This window comes from Hetaerina americana, unplaced genomic scaffold (genome assembly GCF_022747635.1).
Source record: "Hetaerina americana unplaced genomic scaffold, ioHetAmer1.1.p SCAF_8, whole genome shotgun sequence".
Taxonomy (NCBI): Eukaryota; Metazoa; Arthropoda; class Insecta; order Odonata; family Calopterygidae; genus Hetaerina; species Hetaerina americana.
The window spans coordinates 36,963,757-36,985,160 of NW_027287427.1; the positions used below are offsets into that span (position 1 = coordinate 36,963,757).

At 34.6% G+C, this 21,404-nt stretch overlaps 1 protein-coding gene across 2 annotated transcripts in view; it reads right to left on the reverse strand.

Annotated features, from left to right (window-relative positions):
- Window positions 1–21,404, reverse strand: part of Ptp10D (Protein tyrosine phosphatase 10D) — a 325,242-nt gene that overhangs the window by 25,527 nt on the left and 278,311 nt on the right. For both annotated transcript variants that reach the window (XM_071596771.1, XM_071596770.1), the window contains exons 2-13: window positions 13,881–14,154; window positions 12,510–12,616; window positions 11,274–11,445; window positions 8,307–8,410; window positions 6,768–6,870; window positions 4,469–4,637; window positions 3,859–4,043; window positions 3,354–3,454; window positions 2,223–2,391; window positions 1,410–1,532; window positions 1,098–1,235; window positions 576–681 (exon numbers count right to left, since the gene is read on the reverse strand). In XM_071596771.1, coding sequence (XP_071452872.1) covers window positions 576–681; window positions 1,098–1,235; window positions 1,410–1,532; window positions 2,223–2,391; window positions 3,354–3,454; window positions 3,859–4,043; window positions 4,469–4,637; window positions 6,768–6,870; window positions 8,307–8,410; window positions 11,274–11,445; window positions 12,510–12,616; window positions 13,881–14,154 — 1,751 coding nt within the window. The remainder of the gene's footprint in view (window positions 1–575; window positions 682–1,097; window positions 1,236–1,409; window positions 1,533–2,222; window positions 2,392–3,353; window positions 3,455–3,858; window positions 4,044–4,468; window positions 4,638–6,767; window positions 6,871–8,306; window positions 8,411–11,273; window positions 11,446–12,509; window positions 12,617–13,880; window positions 14,155–21,404) is intronic.

Consider the following 21,404-nt stretch of genomic DNA (forward strand, 5'->3'; position numbering starts at 1 on the left):
TGAAGCATAAATCATGACTTCAAGTTTGAATGCAATATTGTAAGACAATCTTTTCATTTAAGATCCCATGAGGTTATTATCATTTTAAATTTTCACGTGAAGCTTAGTTTCTGCTATTATTTTGATATTATTGAAATTTGTGTTAAAGGCAACCATTTCCTATGCCTTCACACCACTTTCATACTACTTATGGTTGAACACCTGTAGACCGCAAGTTGATCGGGAGAGATACAATGTATGCATACATTAGTAAAGGGGTGCCAACCCTGTTACCCCAATGAATATAAAAGTCGCAGCAGCACTACATGGGAGATGCAACTAAATGCACTACATTTATGTCATATTTTGGAATTTTTTTTATGAAATACTTCCAGCGAAATATTAAAACTCTGTTGCTAACCACTGACTCAAAACAGTGATATTATCGAAATTTGTAATAAAGGCAAACATTTTCTATAACTGATATGGGAAAAAAATACTTGATATTAAGTATTTTTCCATTGAATCAGCTTGTGCTTAAGGGTTGAAGTTATACCTGTGTATCCCTGGCCCATAATATGCAAATATGTCCTTACCGTATGGCATAGTCTGAGAAACGTGAGTCCAAAGGGGGTTCCCAGCGAACAAGGACCGAGTTACTAGTCACTTTTTCTATAGTAAGATTCTGGGGAGGATTAGGGTCTGTAAGGAAAAAAGAGTTATGATATGATAAGTACAGTTACTCTCTACTATAATTAAAATGAATACATGCGAATGAAATAATTTTATCATTGATAGAAATTTTTTTGATTAGGTCATGGCAATCAATATTTTTTCATTATTATGGACTGTCATAATTTTACAGTGCACTGATATTTGGATAAGTTTGAGATTACTGTCTGCTCCAAATACATTGTTATGCTTAAATTTATGAATGATATGGGAAAATATACAGAGGGAAAATAACCACCTTTTTTAAATCACTTTTCAACAAAAATTGATTACTTGAATTATTACTGAAAAACTCTTAAATGTTATTGTAATTTGCTTGATATTCATTTTATTTTACTGGGGAGATGTTACATTTCTGGAAAGGGAAAAACATGAAATATACTCACATACAGCTTGAAAGTAATCATGAGGCTCACTCTGTAAGCCATGACTGATTGCAAAAACTTTGACTTCATAACCTGCACCCGGGTATAAATTCTGAAGAATAAGTCTTGAATTATTAGTAACTTGTTTAATTGCTACTCCTAAAAAGATAACAGAAAGAAACACAGTGGTAATTAAAAAAAATCCTCAACACAAAAGAAAGAAATTATCAGCAAGTAAACACATACATTAAAACATATTACATTTATAATTTCTTTTAACTATGGAACAAACTATGAACTCAGATGAGATAAAATTAAAAAGTAACCACTCACCAGTGTCATTTCGTTCGTAAATGACTTCAAACTTTTCTTGTCGTGAGTTGACATCAGATTTCCATGAAATGTTTAATCCACCAAGCATTGGACGAAGATCTTCAATAATAGGAGAAGAAGGTCCTGAAGAAAGGAGAAAGCACAATTTGAATACGAGACATTTTACAATTAAAAAAAAAATAGATTCATGTAAACATATCCAAAATGAGAACAATTAGGATTTATTGTTGACTGGTATTCCAACAAATATGTGTTTCATACTTTGAAGAATTTATTCCTGACTTTGCTTTCCCACTTAATTAAGTCATATACATGCTCTTGCCAAAGGCATGGACAAAATAAAGAATCTGTTCAGTTTTCTCTTCAATCTCTTCCCATTTTCCTTGCCATTGAATGACTAAAGGAGGAGATTTCTCATCTGGGAGAAAAAAAACTGTCTTACATTTTCAACGATTCTGAGATTTCATGAAAATAATTTCAAATGCCTTCTCAGTGCGGTTCACAAAATGAGAAAAAATAATACATTTGAAATTCAATATATCTTTATGAAAATATACTTTTAATTCTGTTTGAATACTATTTAACCTCGTATTTGAGATCAGTACAGGTGGGAGGCTTTTGAGATATGGGCATTACTAAAAATAGAGAAAGTTATCTGCCGACTGACTTGGCTGAAAGGAAGACTAAAAAAGTTTTAAACAGTGGGGGAGAATAAAAAGAAACGGTGGGTAAAAAATAAGGAGTGGTGGTGGGATGTTGAGTACCCACTAAAAATCTATCACACAAAACATCCTCTAGACAAAAAGTACTTACTTGTTGCCTGGAATATGGATGTTTCATTACTTTCCACTTTGTTGCTTACAGCTTGCACTGTAATTGAATAATTACGTCCCGGCAATAGCGATTCCAGGTATGCAACTGTGCCATCCACAAATATGCTGTTGCTATCTCCATTGTAGGTCTCCACTTCATAATAACTGATCTGTTGAAAATAAATAATGAATCCAGGAATACCAATTTTTGTTTAATTACCCAGTATATTTATTTATGAGTCACACAAAAATGACATTTACACAGTATATTGGTAGCAGTAATGCTCAGAAGACGAAAAAAACTATTCAAAAACACAATTTTAAATACCAGAATATATAATATAAGAAGAATACAGAGTGACTAAATTATGTTTTAACTAATGCAAATATTAAATAAGTATTCATTATTATCGATGATTTCATGTTAACCTTGAAATATATCACTTTAACATGCTGCATCTGAAATCTTGACAGAATTTTAAATTATACCATAGGAGTTAAGCTCTAGTTCTTTAAAATAAAATCAAGGAAAAGGATATTTTTTTAGAAATCTCACAAATATGTATTCACTTTAGGTTATGTTCAACAATTTTATAAAATACTCCAACTAAATCTTTAACATAATTTATGAATAGTTTACTTAATACTTATATTTACCTTTGATTAGCTTGAAATGGTTTCTACATTAAAATTACTTTATCATCATCACATAATTTAAGTGTACATAATAATAAGGTTAAACTAAAGTAGTTTTAATGGCTAATTATTTCTTAAGTTATCACCAATAAATATTGATAAAAAATACATATTTGACATTGATTTGAAAACATCAATGTCAATTGCAATGCTTTTGAGAAAATTGAGGCAACATCTAAAATGCCTCATTAATTTTAAAGTACAACCAAAACACATAAACAATTTAAATCTTTAGGGAAAAATGCTCACAGGCATGGACCTTTTAAAAACAAGAATTGTATGACATGAGGAACTTGAGATTCATACCAAATGATTTGGACTCTGGAAAATAAATGACACTGGTTATGCTGGAAATACATCACAAATATAATGACAGACTATGAACTTGGGTAATTTAGATTTAAATTTAAACTTGAATTGCATACAAAGTAATTACCTTGTATCTCTCTTGAAAACTGTTTGTGTCCGGCATCCATGATATTTTAATTGCACCTCCATCATCAATATAAGATGAGAGATCTTGCACTGGCAAAGGTTCTGAGAAAAAAATTGAAAACAATAAATAATGTTCATAGTTATCAAAATTCTATTTCTTGTCTTTCCATGCTACATAATTCTTAAAATATTAAGTTGCTTGGATTGAAATAACAACAGAGGAGGTCAAGACAAGTCTCTTATGGTCCCAAGAAGATTCACTTTTCATCCCATACTCCACTAAATGTGATTTCATCAAAGTACTTCATCAAAAAACATCTGATGAGTCCCCAAATAAGAAATTTTTCAAAGGGAATTTAAGCAATAATGATAAATAAATTGTTGCCTCCATTAAGGATTTGGTGACGATAATAAAACAGTTCATGCTGCAAGGCAATTGTTTTGAATCATGCATGTAAAAATAAAGTTTCAATCAAGGAAAATATCTCAATGGCATTTCAACTTACTGAGTGTAACATTTCCAGTTGCGGGCCAACTCGTAACTTTCCCAGAAACAGTCTTAACCACTACTTGATATGTTCGACCTGGCTCTAAATTTTCCCGAAATTCCCAAATATTTGGTTCTTCACGGTTGCGAGTTACTGGGGCTTGCCTCCTGACTGTGATGGATACTTGATACTTGTCAAATTCACTGTAAGAATGGAGCAAAAAACATGGAAAATGTAAAAAAGTTGATGTCATGATTTTGGCAGATTGGTTATAGAAGTTTCAGATTGTTTATTTAAAGATCCATGAACTCATTAACAAAGGCTAAAAGTCTATTTTTAATCTTATTTGAAATAAATAGAAATTTCTATGGTGGTATAAATTTCTGAGCAAGTTTGAATTTTATTGTTACTTGAAAATTGCAAATGAAAGAGTTTGTAAACACACCCACACACACTTTGCTACACCAAGAGCTGAAAGTTAACAATTTGCAGATTTCACACTTAGAGGGGGAAAAGCAAACCTGCATATTCTACTTGAGCTGGAATTTATAGTCTATTTTTACTCACGCAAAATAATATATTGCACTTGAATGGGTTTTTGGACTGTTTAAGTTTTAAACAAACTTACCTAATCCCTTTCGGTGCCTCCCATTCAACTTGGAATGAACTTGATGTTATGTACAAAGGATCAAATGATACATTCACAGGCCTGAGAGGCACAGTTCTATATTGAGCAGTTGTTGGTGCAGATGTCTCATCTTCACTGACTGTTTGAACAGATATGTTATAAGCACGACCTGAAATGAAATAAAAACAATAACATTAAAAAACTTGAAAATAATGGAAAAATCTGTTTCACTATTCAATACTGATAAGATTTATCTACTATATAATATAGTGACTAATGACACTTCTGGAACCATTGATAGGTTATTATACTGAAGCCAACAAACTTCATATTTTTCCACACACATTTAATACTTCCCAACTACAGCTTCAATATTATTCCCTATGATTGATATTTTGAACATAAATCCATGAATCAGCTAACTTTGGAAATGGTATTTTAAGATTATGCCATATTTGTAAAATAATTAAATCCATGCAGAAAAGCACATAGTTTGTTTCATTCAGTATGAACATCTTCCACAAAGTTAAACCTGAAGATGTACAAAGAATAAGTTATCATATCCATGTGCTTCATACCAAAGGATTTAATGATTTTCAATTTTTTAATAGACATTGATGTTCATGAGTCCCTATCTTGGGAAGTTCAAGTTGATCAACTATGCCCTGAAGTTACCACAGGATGCTACCGTTACAGAGGAAAATTGTGGCCTTGGTTGACACTGCTACTGCTATCTCAGTCTATTATGCATTAATTCAAAATAGACTGAAATACATATATCATTGTCAGGTGGGGGCACTCATATCATCCACCTCTTTAGACTACAAAAATAGACAGTAAGAATCCTAGGAAAAGTTTCAAGGGCAAACAGCTGTAGACCTTATTTTAAAAGATTCAACATTCTAACTCTTCTCTTTTGTATATATTCCATACTATAAACTTTATGCAGCAAAATAAAGCCATGTTAACTCTGAAAACAAATACGTACATAGGTATAGCATAAGAGGTTGTAATGACTTTAGAATAACTGCTCACAACTCATCCATATTTGCTAAGAACCCTGTATATACAGGCGTGACATTCTAAAAGCACTACCGAGAAAATTAAGAGAAATAGATAATTTTTTGCTATTGAGGTCTAAACTATATCAATTCCTTTGTGATCATCAATGCTATACAGTTGATGAATTCATGCCCTTTCTCTACATAAATTTATTTATTTCAAATTAATCTGAAACAGCACTTCGGACTTATTAAAAATAATATAACAATAGGCAATTACAAACACTCAAGCCCTAGGTGGAGAATAACAAACCTGGGTGAGAATCGAACCCACAACCTCTGGGTTGGAAGGCGAGGACATTAACCCACCACCACCAGAGGATTTTCTTTATCAATAACTCTACGAAAATACTCTTGTTACTCCTGACTCCTGTTTTTGGTTTTTACTCTGTACACTTACTTATATTTTTATTTTGAGATATATACTGGCTCTATAATATTGATATAGAATATGAGCAGACAATGTGACATGTTCCATACTTGTTACAAATACGTCTTATGTTCGAACCAATAAACATTTTTATTGGCACCTTTCTTTCACCAAAAATATTTTTCCACAATCATTACCTATGAATACACTTTCATAAATTTGGGTTATGTATGTAATATCTACATATGTTATGAATGTTTAGGACATCTTTTATTGCGATCAAGAAAAAATTTATGGTCAAACAAAATAGTGAAAACTTTCATCACATTGAAAGCCATGAATATTTAAGGAAGATGGCAACATTTATTGATGCAAGAAAGAATCTAATAGTATGCAACAGCAAAATATCCAACATTAGACCTAAATTATACTGTTTTCATGCTCACTTACAACGTGGTGCAACACAAAATGTTGGACTTTAATGCCAAGTTCACAAAGTAACATGCGAAAGTATGTACAGCTTCACAATCGATTCCAAAGTCTAAGGCTATGTAGGTACTATCATAACAGCTTAAAATTCAATTGCAGATTTAAATATGAATACTATAATCTGGAAAATACTTGACATGATCCCAGAGAAAAGTACTAATGTGGGCACATTCTATCATAAAAATTTTCAAACCCTTGGGATAATAATTTTCTCCTAGTACAGAAAAATCTGTACTAGGAGAAAAATATTCTACAGAACAAGTGTTTGAGATGAAGGACAGGGGCAGGATGTGAGGTCAAATGGTGATGAAAGCAGTAACTTTAAATCAAGACCAATGAAATGACTCATTATGGACATATATCCAAATAAATAATATACCTGGGACTAGTCCTTTAAATGCTGCTTGTGCTGGTCCAGGTGGTTCACCCTCTTTCTCCACATATAATACACTTTCCAATGCATCATGAGGGTCAATTGATACCTGAAATGAGTACGCAGGTTAAAATGGGTTACGCGGTCAGTGAACCTTGAAGGTTGCAGTTCAGTGCTCAGGGAGACAAATGGACCCTCCTAGATAAGGTGACGCAAGAAAGCAAGCACTAGGGAGAGGCTTTTTTGGTGTGTATCAGGGTGCATCCAGAATGAGATTCTTCGGTTATGTCCAACTGCAATTTCTCAATGCATATTGGGCTTGGTGAGCACTCATCATCCTTCCTGTTTTTCTTTGCAATTATACTACATCATATAAATCATTTCTGGTCTAGGGCAACACCACTTCCATGGAAGGTTTCATTATCACAACCTTTTTATTTTTAGTAAAATGTGGCCTTCCGTGAGTGAAGTTCGACATTAAAAAATACAGGTATTATATATATATATATATATATATATATATATATATATATATATATATATATATATATATATATATATATATATATATATATATATACTCAAACAAGATCCCCAAAATAAATAGAGACTGGCCAAAATTTACAAATTGTAGCTGCCGTTTAGCACAGCATTTAGCATTTATTTTACGAAAACCCAGAAATTTAATTGAATAAGATAAAACCCATTATTGATTATGATATGAGTTCTGTTAATAGCATTAGTTGTGGCATTATCCCAACTAAAACATTTTCCCTGAAAATTTTTCTAATGTAATTTTAACTGTAAACATATGATTAAATATAGCTGGTAATGCTAAATTTAAATTATGCCACAAAATGACTATCACTCCCTATTAGATTTACCCAATGATTTAGCATAGTCTACATTTGAGAATTTTCCATCAAACTGATACAATGAATTTATTAAAGATCAAGCTATTTCACTGAATTATATTATATCAAAAATACTCAATTTTTTTGCACATAAATTCATTCTATTTATGAGAAGTGGTTCTTTAAATGCTTGAGCTTGGACTTGAAGAAAGATATTTAAAAGTATTAAGAAATTACTACAATGGTAGCCTCTCAAAAACCTACGCTTGCTTATCCATCTGTGGATAAGTTAGAAAATGCCATGATGTTTTCTCAGAGAAATTGAAAAACAGGTTCCATTGATGTAAAGGCTCTTAAAAGTGTGATTTAAGAAAATGTGATTTATATCAATCTTACTACATACTTATCCAGCCCAAGGCATCAGTCCTGCAGACATAGTTATAAAAATTGAGTAAGGAAAGAAGTCATCATATTTAAAAAATAATTATATCTCAGTCATCTAACTGGGCATACATAATGCTTGAAGATGTGCCTTAATGACAACAAATAATATTAAAACTAAGCACTATGTTAAATCCCAATGCTTGGGCCAAAGCACTATAATTGTACTTCCATTCTTTACCCCAGGTTATAGGGAGAGTTGGATGCTATTTGCTTTATAAAAAAGCTTTAATCCTATTCTTATTTTTACCTTATAATGAGTGAATATTCCTGCTGGATATGGAGGTTGCCAAAGAACAAGAAGTGTGGTTTCATTCCTAAACCAGACTATGAATTTTCCAGGAGTATTTGGTTCTGCAAGAAAAAATAGCAAATTTTCAATAAATTAAATAGTAGTAGAAGTAGTAGTATTTAGGGGAGGTGACCGACAGCCGAGGTCATTTCTGCCATTAGGTATGGACAGGAAAGTATGAAGGGTGGAGAGAAACCCAGCATTGGCTTTAGCCTACTCTTTACGAAAGGCGCCAAGGGGTCCACAGCTTAACGTCCCATTCAATGGATGACGTACTCTCTCAAAGTGCCCTCCACAAAGCACCTCAAGTAGGGATCAAGATACCATTGAAAAATATTCAACGCCACCAGGATTCGAACCCGGGCCCTATGGGTGGGAAGCCAGTTTGATAGCCACAGCACCATCTCGATACCCATCAATCAAATATTAATCCCTAATGCCAGAGTCATAATCACTGTTAGTGCGCAGATGAGTTTAACTAATTTCAAAAGTACAACTAATTATATTGCAGCCATAGCAGAAGAAAAGGACTTGGAGAGGATTAAGTAATATTTTACACGCCACTGACATTAACAGAATATCTCCATTCCAACTGAAAGAAATTCCTTATAGCTGTTGAATTTCATACTTTAAACTTATGACATTAAATTGATATGAAAATTATTTTCTATTGCACTGTAACTAACCCGAATAATTTTTTTCCTAACAGACACCCTAAGCTGTTTAATGCCAAATCACTTTTGGAAAATGTTTAAGCATGAGCAAAACTCTCAAAAATGCTGCCAAACTGCAATCCTCAGGGAGAGCACCAGACCAAAGCTGAGACAATGCCTTGACAACGAAAAAAGAATCTGCACCCTATAAACACTGGAATGACCCTGACTCTTCATCTCATTTGAATAAGTTTTTTCCATAGATCACAATGATGGAAAATCAGTTTCCCATTAACATGTATACATACACTTAATGCCATTCCTTTTTGGGGCAGGCACTGTCAAGAAATAAAATCAACTAGTTTCAGTTGGAATGAAATGAAATAATTTACTTTGTAATTCCACACACTTTATTTAAAAAAAAAACACGACCCAGGTTTCGATGTTGAACGTCATCATCAGGTGGTCCTCATAGAAGCAAACTTGGTAAATATACCTTAATTCAAAGGAGGGGGGGTTGGTCAGAGAGGGAGGTTGGAGGGGTAAAAAGGTAACAATGTAGCTGGGAAGATAAGAGAATTACATCTTTTTGGCAAGTAATTCTCTTTCCTTCCCAGCTACATTGTAACCTTTTTAACCCTCCAACCTCTTTGATCCGAGGGTATATATACTAAGTTTGCTTCTATGAGGACCACCTGATGATGACGTTCAATACCAAAACCAGGGTTGTGCTTTTTTTTAAATAAAGTGTGTGGAATTAAAAAGTAAATGATTTCATTTTATTTCACTATGTTACGCAAATTCCATAAAGTTACACCTGAGACAGCAAATTTCAACTAGTTTCAGGTTGTTAAGTCAACCGGTAACAGGTATGAGAGGAAACTTACCCTCAATTATGGCTTCAATTCTGCCCTGTCCTTGGATACTTCTTTAACCTTTGTCACATTCATACATTGTCTCAAACATACCCTTTTTTCCCTCAGACTTTTAAATATTCCTAGTATCGAGAATCTCTTCAACTGCATTCATCCATGACTTTTTCAGTCTATCTCTTCCTCTCAAACAATGCATTAAGTCCACTCTCATTATGCCTATTTGGTGTTTCGACTCTCATCTATTCTCTCTAAGCACGATCAAACCAGGAAAGCATACTTCTTCCATCATTCACTATAACTGGTGCACCTCATCAAAATATTCTAAAATTACAATTAAAATTAATCCAACAGGTTACGGTAGGAAAAGATGGACCTTGATTCTACACTCTGCTGTACTCCTAACTAACATGATATAAAATATCCTCGAATCCTATGCTAGATAAAGCAATAAATCATTCTATAACACTGTAAACTCTCTACCTTCCTTGGTTGCATCCACTTATTCTTTTCTTCCCTTTACTTTCCCAGCTTTTTTCCTTTGCCTGTCAATATCTCTTGCGGCCATTTGGCCTTATTTCTTGGAATTTTTCCCAACAGCTAATTTCTTTTCCCTACCATGCCTAAAACTTGATTGTTTATTTTCCTTCTTGTCCATTTAATTTGCTCCATTCTCTTCCACACCCATATCTTGAATGCCTCTTATCTAAACTTACCCTCCTGCCTCAAAGACTATGTTCCTGAGCCATACAAAACTACATTAAATACATAAGCAGTCTTTTCTTTACATTTTTACATAAGGTTCCCAACATCAATTTCAACTTGGCCTCTTTGGTAAAAGCAGCGTACTGATACACCATAATACTGGGTAAACCAAACCAAAATGAAATCCTGAAAAAATGTATCTGGCCTGACAAGAAGTCTGCACAGTGTATGCCATATGTTGATTTTGATATAGGAAAATCTATATGATAATTTTCCTTCTCATAAGGCATCGAGTGTTCATATGGGAGCAACAAATTGATAATTCAACTGCAGGTGACACTTGGATATTATTTTTCTCCCTAACAACATGCCAACACAGCTGATCCTAACATCTATTAAAGTATCACACACTCTAGAAAGAGGCAATAGTGTCAAATATTTCATTTAAGTTAAGCATTTAAATTCCATATTTGTGATTGCCTTTTATGATTGTTACTTGGCATATGCTGATTTTATGACTGTAGTGATTGCCTTCCTAAATTTGTTCTTAAAAAACAACTCAGTACTCGTTTAAAGTACTTATCAAGGGGAAATTTAAGTGGTTTTTGTTATTACTTTGGTGCTCAATGTATTTATGTCATGTCAATTGCACCAATATTAATACTAGTTTTAGAACTTCAAAATCTACTACTCACTTGTGGTAAAGTTACGAGATGTATAAGCCACACTCTCCTTGCTTTCATAAACAGTAAAGAGTTGAATTTGATATGTTGCTCCAGGTGTCAGATTATTTAAAGTATAAGGAGATCCATTGGCTTCTACCTGAATGCTCATTCCTTTTCCTCCAGCTTCAGATAATGGCACAACCTGTCAAGGAATAGTAACAGAAAAGGAGGTCAATGAAATTCCAAGAAGTTAAATTGAATTCGCTCAACTGATATTTGAACTTGTCCAAATTACCAGTTACTTTTACAGTATATTTCCTGCACATTAAATCAGAGGAATTTTCCTCTTCTCTTTCAAATTAGAATTTAAAAAATATAATGGAATCAGAGACTTCTTCGGCAACATAAGAATGCATCCTTCAAAAATACAATAACAATCTGGTAGCCACACCCTTAAGCCTAAGCCCACATTAATGTACCTATGTCTTAAACAGAATTACGTATGAGGAATAATTTTGAGAAAAAACTTACACATGGATATTGGAATATTTCATCAAAATTTGCATTTACTTAAAAACATCAACTTTCTAGGCTTTAGTACACAACTTTGATACATCCACAGCTAATATTTTGGTAAGTTTTTTTTATAAAATGTCTAGTCAAAATTGAAAATATTTTCTACTGCTTTACAATAGCCGCATAAAAAAATAGCTCCTTTTTTAACTAGTACACTCAATTACTATATTAATCATGGTCTTCAATTTATCTTACTTCTCACAATTATTATGACAGTTATTCTCCCAATTAATCGTAGGTTTTCGGTGGTTCTGAACAAATACTAAATATTTCTTTTGCATGAACTTTCTTTTACTCGCCCCCGAGTAATTATTTCATTAGTTCTTCATGCATTTTAGCCGTAGTGATGCTATCCAAAATGGATCATAGTTTAGTGAGATTTTTCTTTCTGCTACTCAGACCTGGAATGGCTGGTTATGCTACTGATAAGCCCAAGAGTATTATTAGTTTTCAGGGCCACTCACCATGATTACTGCTTTTCACTCACTTTTACCAGGCATTGAAATAATTGGGCAATAATGACACAATTGCATAATATGCAACTTAAAGATCGTAAAATTGAATGTAGCATAAAATGAAACTAAGTATTTATTGTCACGATAAATATACCATATATATTAGAATATATCAGCAGATTATTCAATAATCTTCTAAGGAGAATAAATATAACCATTTAGAAAATGAACATGCCTTCAGACGATAACTTGAATAGCCGCCTTGAGCAGGAGCACTCCATGTCACTTGGGCGACTGTCCCATTTTCAACGTAGACGGAAAGATTTGATGGAGGATCGGGAGCTGAAAAGATAAAAAAAACATTGATTGTATCATCTGCAATGCCAGAGTTTATGCACAAAAAATATGTATATTGATACAAAACGACCATTTTACTTTTAGAATAAGCCTCCGTATCCTTTGACTGAAAAAGGTTCCTTGATCCATTTGCAGAGAAAAATGCCTTTCATACACTCTGCTAAGTAGTTGTCATTGTTGACCATACTGAATGCAATGATCTGACACTGGAGGAATGACTTGAGTCTACAAGTGACTGAGAATACACATACAGGGGTGCTATATATTTCCCGAAAATAATCTGAGGAGAGGAAATGGAGTTTACGGAGACAACCGAGAATGCCTAAGGTTTTGAACACTCTTCAAAGCAGAAGAGGACATAAATACCACAGAGCTTTTGCTAATTTTATTGAAATACATACATGTATTAAAATTTGGAATAAAACATTAGACTTTCTTTTCTCTTCCAAATGACCTCTACAAAGACATGAATGAGACATGAAATTAAAGAATACAATTACCTCATTCTGCTAATTTTTTTCTGCCCCAGGATAGATGAGGATTTTGTAAGCATTCCATAGTTTTAATTCAAAAATTATTTTGATAAAGAAATTGCAGCAGCCAATTAAAACAGCTCTAATTACAAAAAGAGTGCTTAGCGATCAATACCTTACAGTGAAATTTAATTAACTCGTGATGTTTAACATAAGATGTGCATAAAAAATTAATTCATTGTTTTACCCTGGTCCTACTTCTAATCATAATTATTGGATTTTAGCCCAATACATATTTAACAGCACTATAAATTATGCAGTTTTTAAGCACAATTTGCCAGAGAGATCTCTTTGTACTCATCACCTTGAATAATCATACATTCTATTGAATCCAAATAATTTTGAAATAAAAATTTGTATGATGAATCGCTTATAATCACAGTGTGGAATAATTAAACCATGCATCAGAAATCATCTTAGATTAATTGGGTATCTCACTTAACATTATAAGAATAAAATAAAAAATAATTGGCAATGTGTAGGTAAATTTAATATTGTGGTACTCCCAATGTTCTATTGCTAAAATGTTTTGTATTAATAACTGCAATATAAATATTTAATAATTAAAAGAAAAATTTAACTGTTAAAAGTACAGAACACACAAGTAAGGATATGAAAGAATGGCTTTTTGATAAATCAGGTTGATGGCAACGATAACCTTAGGCGCTTAATTGAGTACATCAAAATGAACTTGAAAAAAATTATCAGATACGAACTCGTTATGATGGATGCAGTCCATGTCAGTAGGTTTTTCACTGTTGAGTTGGTATGGTACAGCCAGAAGTCATAGTTGGTCCCTGGTCGACCCCTTGAGAACTGGATGACATCCCCTATGTCACTGGCAGCAAAAGTTGTGTTCGGTAGTGGATATCCATAAGGTGGTGTGTAATCCAGGCGATAAGTGCTACCACCTCTACCTCCCCCTCCTCCCCTGCCACCATTGCTTATATTCCCTGGGATTTGTATCACGAGATCAGCTGAAAGGCATACCTGAAATGAGTATGAATAAAAATATTTTCACTTAAAATTTGCACCAGTTAAAGAAACAAGTCCTCAAACTAAAAAATAACGAATGACTACTTTTTTCACAAACCGTTATCTTCTACTACCACTTCATCCATGGTGTTTTGATGAAACATCTCCTAAATTACAGACTATTAATTTCATTATTATAAATAATAAATGATTTATTATATTATTAGCTGCAAATATTTATAACATTATTAGCAGCAGAAATAATTTTAATGAATTGCTCCCAACAAATAAGGAAGAAAATTAATTTTAATACCAGAAATTGAATCACAGGAATATAAATCAATATTAGAATGCAATATTCCAATTTATAATGTCATACACTTGCTGCAATATGTGCTTTAAATTAAGGTTTTACTGCAGAATTATAAAAATTGTTCATCTCTATGCACACACAATAACATTTAAAAAATAAAATGTAAGCTGAATGAAAGTCTTGAAAATATGCATTTTATCAACTGCATTACAACTGCAACAACCTATAAGTTCCCATATAATTAATTATAATTACAGTACATTCTGTTAGGTTTCTATATAGGGAGTACTAATCCTCTCTCTCGAAACATATAGCATTATACCCTGTCCAAATAATTCGGCCTTTCACAACTGACAGCGATGGGCTAGTAAGGTAATGTAGCCAGTGGAGGAGAGCTCTTTCATTTGACTGTTATTCAAATTCGACAACTTGTAAAGTTTTAATTCATTTTTTCACTTAATAAATAAAGTCTTTTTTATACATGTTTCTTTTCCCGCCAATTATGTTTAATGTGTACCGAGTTATGTTTTCTGTGTGTAAAGACGGACAAACGCAAGCACTGCCCGGGATATTATAGGTTGGGCAAGTCAGTAGGGTTTTAACTGGGGTGCCCATGACAAAGCATACAGTTTGTAAAAGAGTAAGCCGGCATTCCACCAAAGCGTTACACAAAACTAGCTGCATTTGCGGAAATTTTTTAGATCTCAAAGGCCCTTTCAAAATGAGAATTGACCTATTCAGCTCAATGTTTCCACTGTTTATGGTTTATTATATGGATTAAACTCATTATTTTGTAAGCAATAAGGGCAAAAAATTGCATTAGAGTAAATAAAATCATGAATATCTAGAAGAAAAACAGTTTTGTAATAAATGAATGCTCTAACGATCAAATAACATTTATTTTTCGTCAACAAAATCAATTACTAAACAAAAAATGGCATAAAAAATAACGCACAAAGTGTAACAACACAATTAGGAATGTCTATGTTGTACAATGAAAAGTACAGTACAAGCATTTTCACTGAAAGTAAACCTTAGAATGGAAAACGGTAGATAATAAGATTCGGTGAAACTTCGCGAAAAGAACGTCGACGCAATTCTGAAATCCCAAGACCAAGAATGAACATATCGATTAAGTAGTCGGTTGAATATCGCATGCTCGGGAATAAAAATTATTTCGTTTTCCGTAAATTTTCATTCGCCTTTCATGTTTTGAATGAGAGAAAACAAAATCTTCAAAAGGTTAACACTTTCGTGAGCGGACACCAACGAAAGACGCCAACATTACGAGTCCAAAAATACCCCACGTATGGTGCTTCCAAATGTCGACAACTGGAAAAGGGTAAAATGACCGAGCATCAGGGGCCATTATTTAAGGCGCTCAACACATCAAACGGAATCCGAAAGACGACTTATGCTGCACACAAAAAAACTAAGCCGTGATAAAGGAGTAAGCGCGTGAGAATATTTGAACTCCATTCCTGACCCATTTCCCCACTACCCCGTTCACAGGTCGATGGGTGAACGGGCTGGAGTAGTAACGCGCATCTACGGCCGCGCGCACGATGCTACCTGCAAGCCTATCCCAATAAACCTGCCAATCCAACTCTCTGCAGCCATATCGGGGCACAATAAGCAATTTCTTCCCTCAGATAGTATTTATGACATTGATAACAGCATCTGAAGCTCGAAAAAAATACAATTTGATGGTGAGGTACATGTTTTTCGGTTTTTATGGCTCACTTCACGGTAGCCCGCGAACTAAATAAACTTCGATATTTTCTCACGCTTGCCTCTTAAAGATAAACAAAAACCTGAGACTTACCGAAACACGGAAACACAAAGCGAGAAAGTAAATAATTGCATCATATTTTGAACTCTTAAAATGGCCAGCAACAATGCCAGTTGGCGATATTTTGAAGAGTCGCCACTGTTTTTTTATGAAATAAATTCGATAACCCATTTCTACAAAATATTTTAAAGATAGTTTCACCAATGCATCAAATGGAAAATTTCATCGATAAAATGGCACAACTCGCCGACCAAGATATAAGGCGCTCCATTGTCAAGAGATAAGTTAAGGTTTTTTTGACATTCATCGACGCTCAAATTGGATGAAAACAATATCGACTGCTACCGGATAATTTAAACTTACAATTTTAGCATATACCAAATTGAAATATGTACATTCGAGTAGCAATTGGTGTCACATCACGAATGTAGTTAATGAACTCGACGTGAGTATACTGGTGGCGATCAGATTGGGCGGCCTCATCCGGAGGATAAGTCCAAAAGCGCCCACTTAACCAGCCAGTCGTTTTTTAAGTCAGAACACGAGAACCTGGAATGCGGGGCGTGCTCTTTCAACATCGAGAGCATGCACACTCAAATTTATACCAAAGTTGGACCACAGCGACCACGCGCTAAACGTTTTTGGCCGCCCTAGGTAATTTTTTTTACGGTCAACTTTCTCTTTTTTTTACCCCCCTCCGTCCAATTTCTTTCTCCGCCACCGGACCGTTCCAAATGAACCCCTATGGAGAAATTGAACACCACGTCCGCCGGCATAAAATCCGCTTAGACGAAAGAGGTCAATATTTTTTTAGCGTCATGAACAGCGATAAGTCTTTCGCGGGTTTCGCCTCTGAATATGTTTACGCTGCTATTTCCCGACTGTTATGGATACACGGATCTAAATCCTCCTCCACACACTTTCTATTCTCTCCGTCCACTAAATTCACCTCATACATGGTTTGTATAAAAAGTAACGGGAAAAATTTCGGAAAATACATTTATTTCAGATATTGCTACAATTACTCAACATTCCTCAAAGTACATCCCTTGATCGTCGACACACTTTTATCAGCGGTTTTCCACGAATCGAAGGGTTCCTGGTGGGCGGATTCCGGAAGGCCCTTAAGGGTACGCGTGCAAGTTTCTTTGACGGCACATGGGCCCCATGGTGGTGCCTTTGAGGAAGGGTTTCACTTTTGGGAATAGGAAACATTCTACTGGTGCCAAGTCGGGACTGTAAGGGGGCTGGGAAATCGTCGCGATGTCGCTGTCTTTGCAAGCAAAAAATCTACTCTGCTTTTGGTCGTCCGTCAAGACCTTTGGGACGAGTTAAGCGCAAATCTTTCGCATCGTCAAATTTTCAGTGATAATGGTGTATAGTATACTGGCGTCATGTCAATACCAATAAGATCTGCGACCATGCGCACAATTAAACGACGGTCTGAATTCAGCACTTCATGAACACGTCAAGAAATTTTTTACCAGCACTTTTTCACAGACCTTATATTCGGCAAAATCGTGGAGCGAAAGGTTATTTAACTTTCACACGATATATAAATAAATATATAGCCAAACAAATGGTCACAAGAGCACTACAGACAAAATAAACCTGAAATATTATGATGGAAAGGGGTTTAATACGAAAACGGGCAACAGGAAACATTGGTTAAAATGAAATACAACCACAATTTCGCCTCCTGTATTTTTCAATGTACATTCTCTTCACAAGAAGCGGAAAACAGGAAACAACTTGAGACGAAAATATTTCCCCTTTATCAAATATTAATTTCCCGGCCAATAATTTTCGGTCGATGCGAAACGACATTTACAGATGGAAGTTCCCAGTCCACTGATTTTCTCAACAGTAGGTTATCTCAAAACCTACCTTATGATTCTTATTGAGATTTTCAATTCGCATGCCAATTTAAATGTACATTAAATACAAGCTTTTACGAAATGTTTGGAATTGAATGGTGGATGAATTGGGTGAGTTCAATGATTTCAAATATTACATTTTACATCATAAATAAATACTTTCTAAGATACGAAAATAAGCGAACGTGACAGAAAATTTTACCCTGAATTAGTTTAACACGAAATTCGGTAAACATGGAAGGTTTACATCGGTCCCTGTATTCATGTTCCTCGGTTTTCGATGAATTAACAGCAGTATCCCAATTATTACATTCACTAGCGGTTTTTATTAACACTGTCATATTATATTAAAGTGGTGAGGGTTGTGATCTCATTAATACATTCATCCAAATGTTTTATTCTTTGCGAAACTTCCGTTAGGCAATGAGCCTCTTGGATCCCGATTAGGTTGATGCAAGCTGGATATTAACCCAAAGTGGAAGTGTGTATGACCCAAAATCAATTTCTCATATTCCATTTGTGTGTTTGCCTGTGAGTTTATTTATTTTTGGTCGATATCGAATTTTCCCTTGGAAACGGTTACAGATGATTGCTTTGGCATGCAGAAACGATTACGACTGTGGTTGCTGCCTTTAGAGAACTAAATGAGATTTGTGTATAGAGAATAAAAAAATAACGCTGTCGTGAAAGCAGCAGGGTTGTTTTCCTCATTAAACTTGTTTTCACAATGCCCATGGGCCCACAATATGAATGTATTTTAGACATTTCAATCGCCTGGCATACAGACATAATGTAACACACCGAGATCGGAAAAAATAAAAATCAATGCATTTCAATTTAAAACGTATTAGCGTTACCATATCCGGCCTGATACAGCCTTGAACACACCAATCTACAACTCATAGAAGACTATGTAATCACATTAGGTGCAACTTTCCCTACATTATTACTCTGTGAACTCATACATAGGCATATACACACACCTCGGCGCAGGGAGGTCGACGAATCATACCGGTGAAAAAAATAAGGGAAGCTAGTGTACATTATGTTAGACAAAACTATTAAAACGTTTAAAGAATTCACTTAATGTAAGAAGGGAGGTGGCTTGGGGCGTAAATGGAAATATATGGTTCGAAATCTCCAACTCCTTCGACCTTGACAATACTTCCTGACGCCTTAACAGGTCCAAGGCTCTGATAGGAATTACAAGTAATTTTTTGCCTCGTCTCCGGCACTCAAGGGAAAACATAAGGTAACACTAGGAGTAGGTGACCTACTGGTGGGGGCTGACCTCTGCCCCATGAGAGGGCAGAGGTCAGCCCCCAGTCCTCCCCCATTTGAATAAGGTCTAACATAATCTTCTTTACTTATCTAAATACATGGTTTCTTCTAAAAATAAGAAGACTAAATGCGGAAAAAAATGTTGCAGATCCAATTACAAATTACTAAAATTCTTCAAAATAGCACCCTTGTGCATTGACACGCCGATACCAACGCTTCTGCCAATTACGGTTCGCTTTCTTGAAGATGTCAACGGGAATTATATTCAACCAGCTCGTCGCGACGTCACGTAGCGTTCCACAATGGTGGCGTTTCAAGCTCATTTTTACTCTTGGGAACAAAAAGAAATCCATTCCACATCGGAATAGTAGGTTGACTGGGACAGTGTCGCCACCTTGTGCTTGGCCAGGCACTCGGTCACGAGGAAGGCGGTGTGGGTGTGGTTGTCGCAGTGCAGCCTCCAGTGAGCCCAGATCTCCTTCCTGACACGTTCCACTATTTTCCGCAGGTTTTCGAGGACTTGAACGAAACATTTCCAGCGTTTTGATTTTCAGGAACGCTCTCAATAATTCATAGCACAGAAAGTCTTTCGCCATGCTGTCCTTCTGGTGAAAGTTTAAGGGAAACACTTGACGCACTTATAAATCGCTGTAACTTAAAACCATGAACTTTCCGCTAATCCTGAGGGCTCCCTTGGCAATTACCGATTGCTTAAGTGAGAACGATACCATTCTTCGTTTTACTGAGCTGCAGCCAATTCCATACTTTTACATCTTTTCCTTAAAAAATTTATGGGAATATGTCGGTAAGTGAAAAATTTGTCTCTCATCTCCCAGGCCGTTGAGGGTGGGTAGGAGAAGGGAAAGCCTTCTCTTTCCTCACAAGTTTCTACATAAATCAATGCAAATGGCATACAAGTATTTGAGTAAAATATTATCTGCATTCGCGTTCAAGTTCGTAAAGGCGTACCCCAGGCTACAACCTTAACGTTCCTCAAATCATAAAAGAAAAAACAGAAGAAACCTTTAATGCCAAATTAAAACCCAGCTGATCATATACATGCACGTCAACTATTCTTAAAACTTGAAATTCATATCTGAAAAATAAGCAATTCATATAGTTAGTTGTCAAGAAACAAATTAAAGGAAAACTCCAATAGTCGTATTAAGTAGGAGAAGGAAAGCCTGGGGTGCGCCCGTACGTACTTGAACGCGAATGCAGATAATATTTTACTCAAATACTTGTGTGTCACTTGCATTGATTGATGTAGAAACTCATGAGGAAAAGAAGGCTTTCCCTTCTCCTACTTATTACGGGTATATAAGCATACCTTTAATTTATTATTTTACAAGGTCCTAGAGCTCAAGTTTCCTAGATTTTTAGTTGTCAAGTTTAAATAAAGTATTGTAACTACAAAATTATAGGACGCTAGGAATCACGAAATCCCTTGCTGTGTAAAAAGTCGCAGCTGATGCCCATCAACGTGTCGCTCGCTGCCTCCGCAAGCTATACAGAACCTAATCCTATCATTGGCTGGACAACGAGACTCAAGACTAAACGAATCAACGGGCGAAAAAACTAAGAATAAAAACAAATGCCCTCCTCTCTCTCATCCATCCCAAACTCGACAAAGGTCGACGATATTATTTATATATATTAATTAAAAAAATATATTTATACACATATATAAATATATTTATAAATATATATATATATATATATTTATAAAAATATATATATATATTTATAAATATATATATATATATATATATATATATATATTTATAAATATATATATATATATATATATTTATAATATATATATATATATATATATATATATATATATATATATATATATATATATATGTATGTGTGTGTGTGTATACTATATACTCATTTATATAGAAACAGATCTAGGGAAAAGGGATAGGAACACACATAAAGGACGAACACAGGAGAATATATATATGTATATAATATATATGCGCGCGCGCGTGTG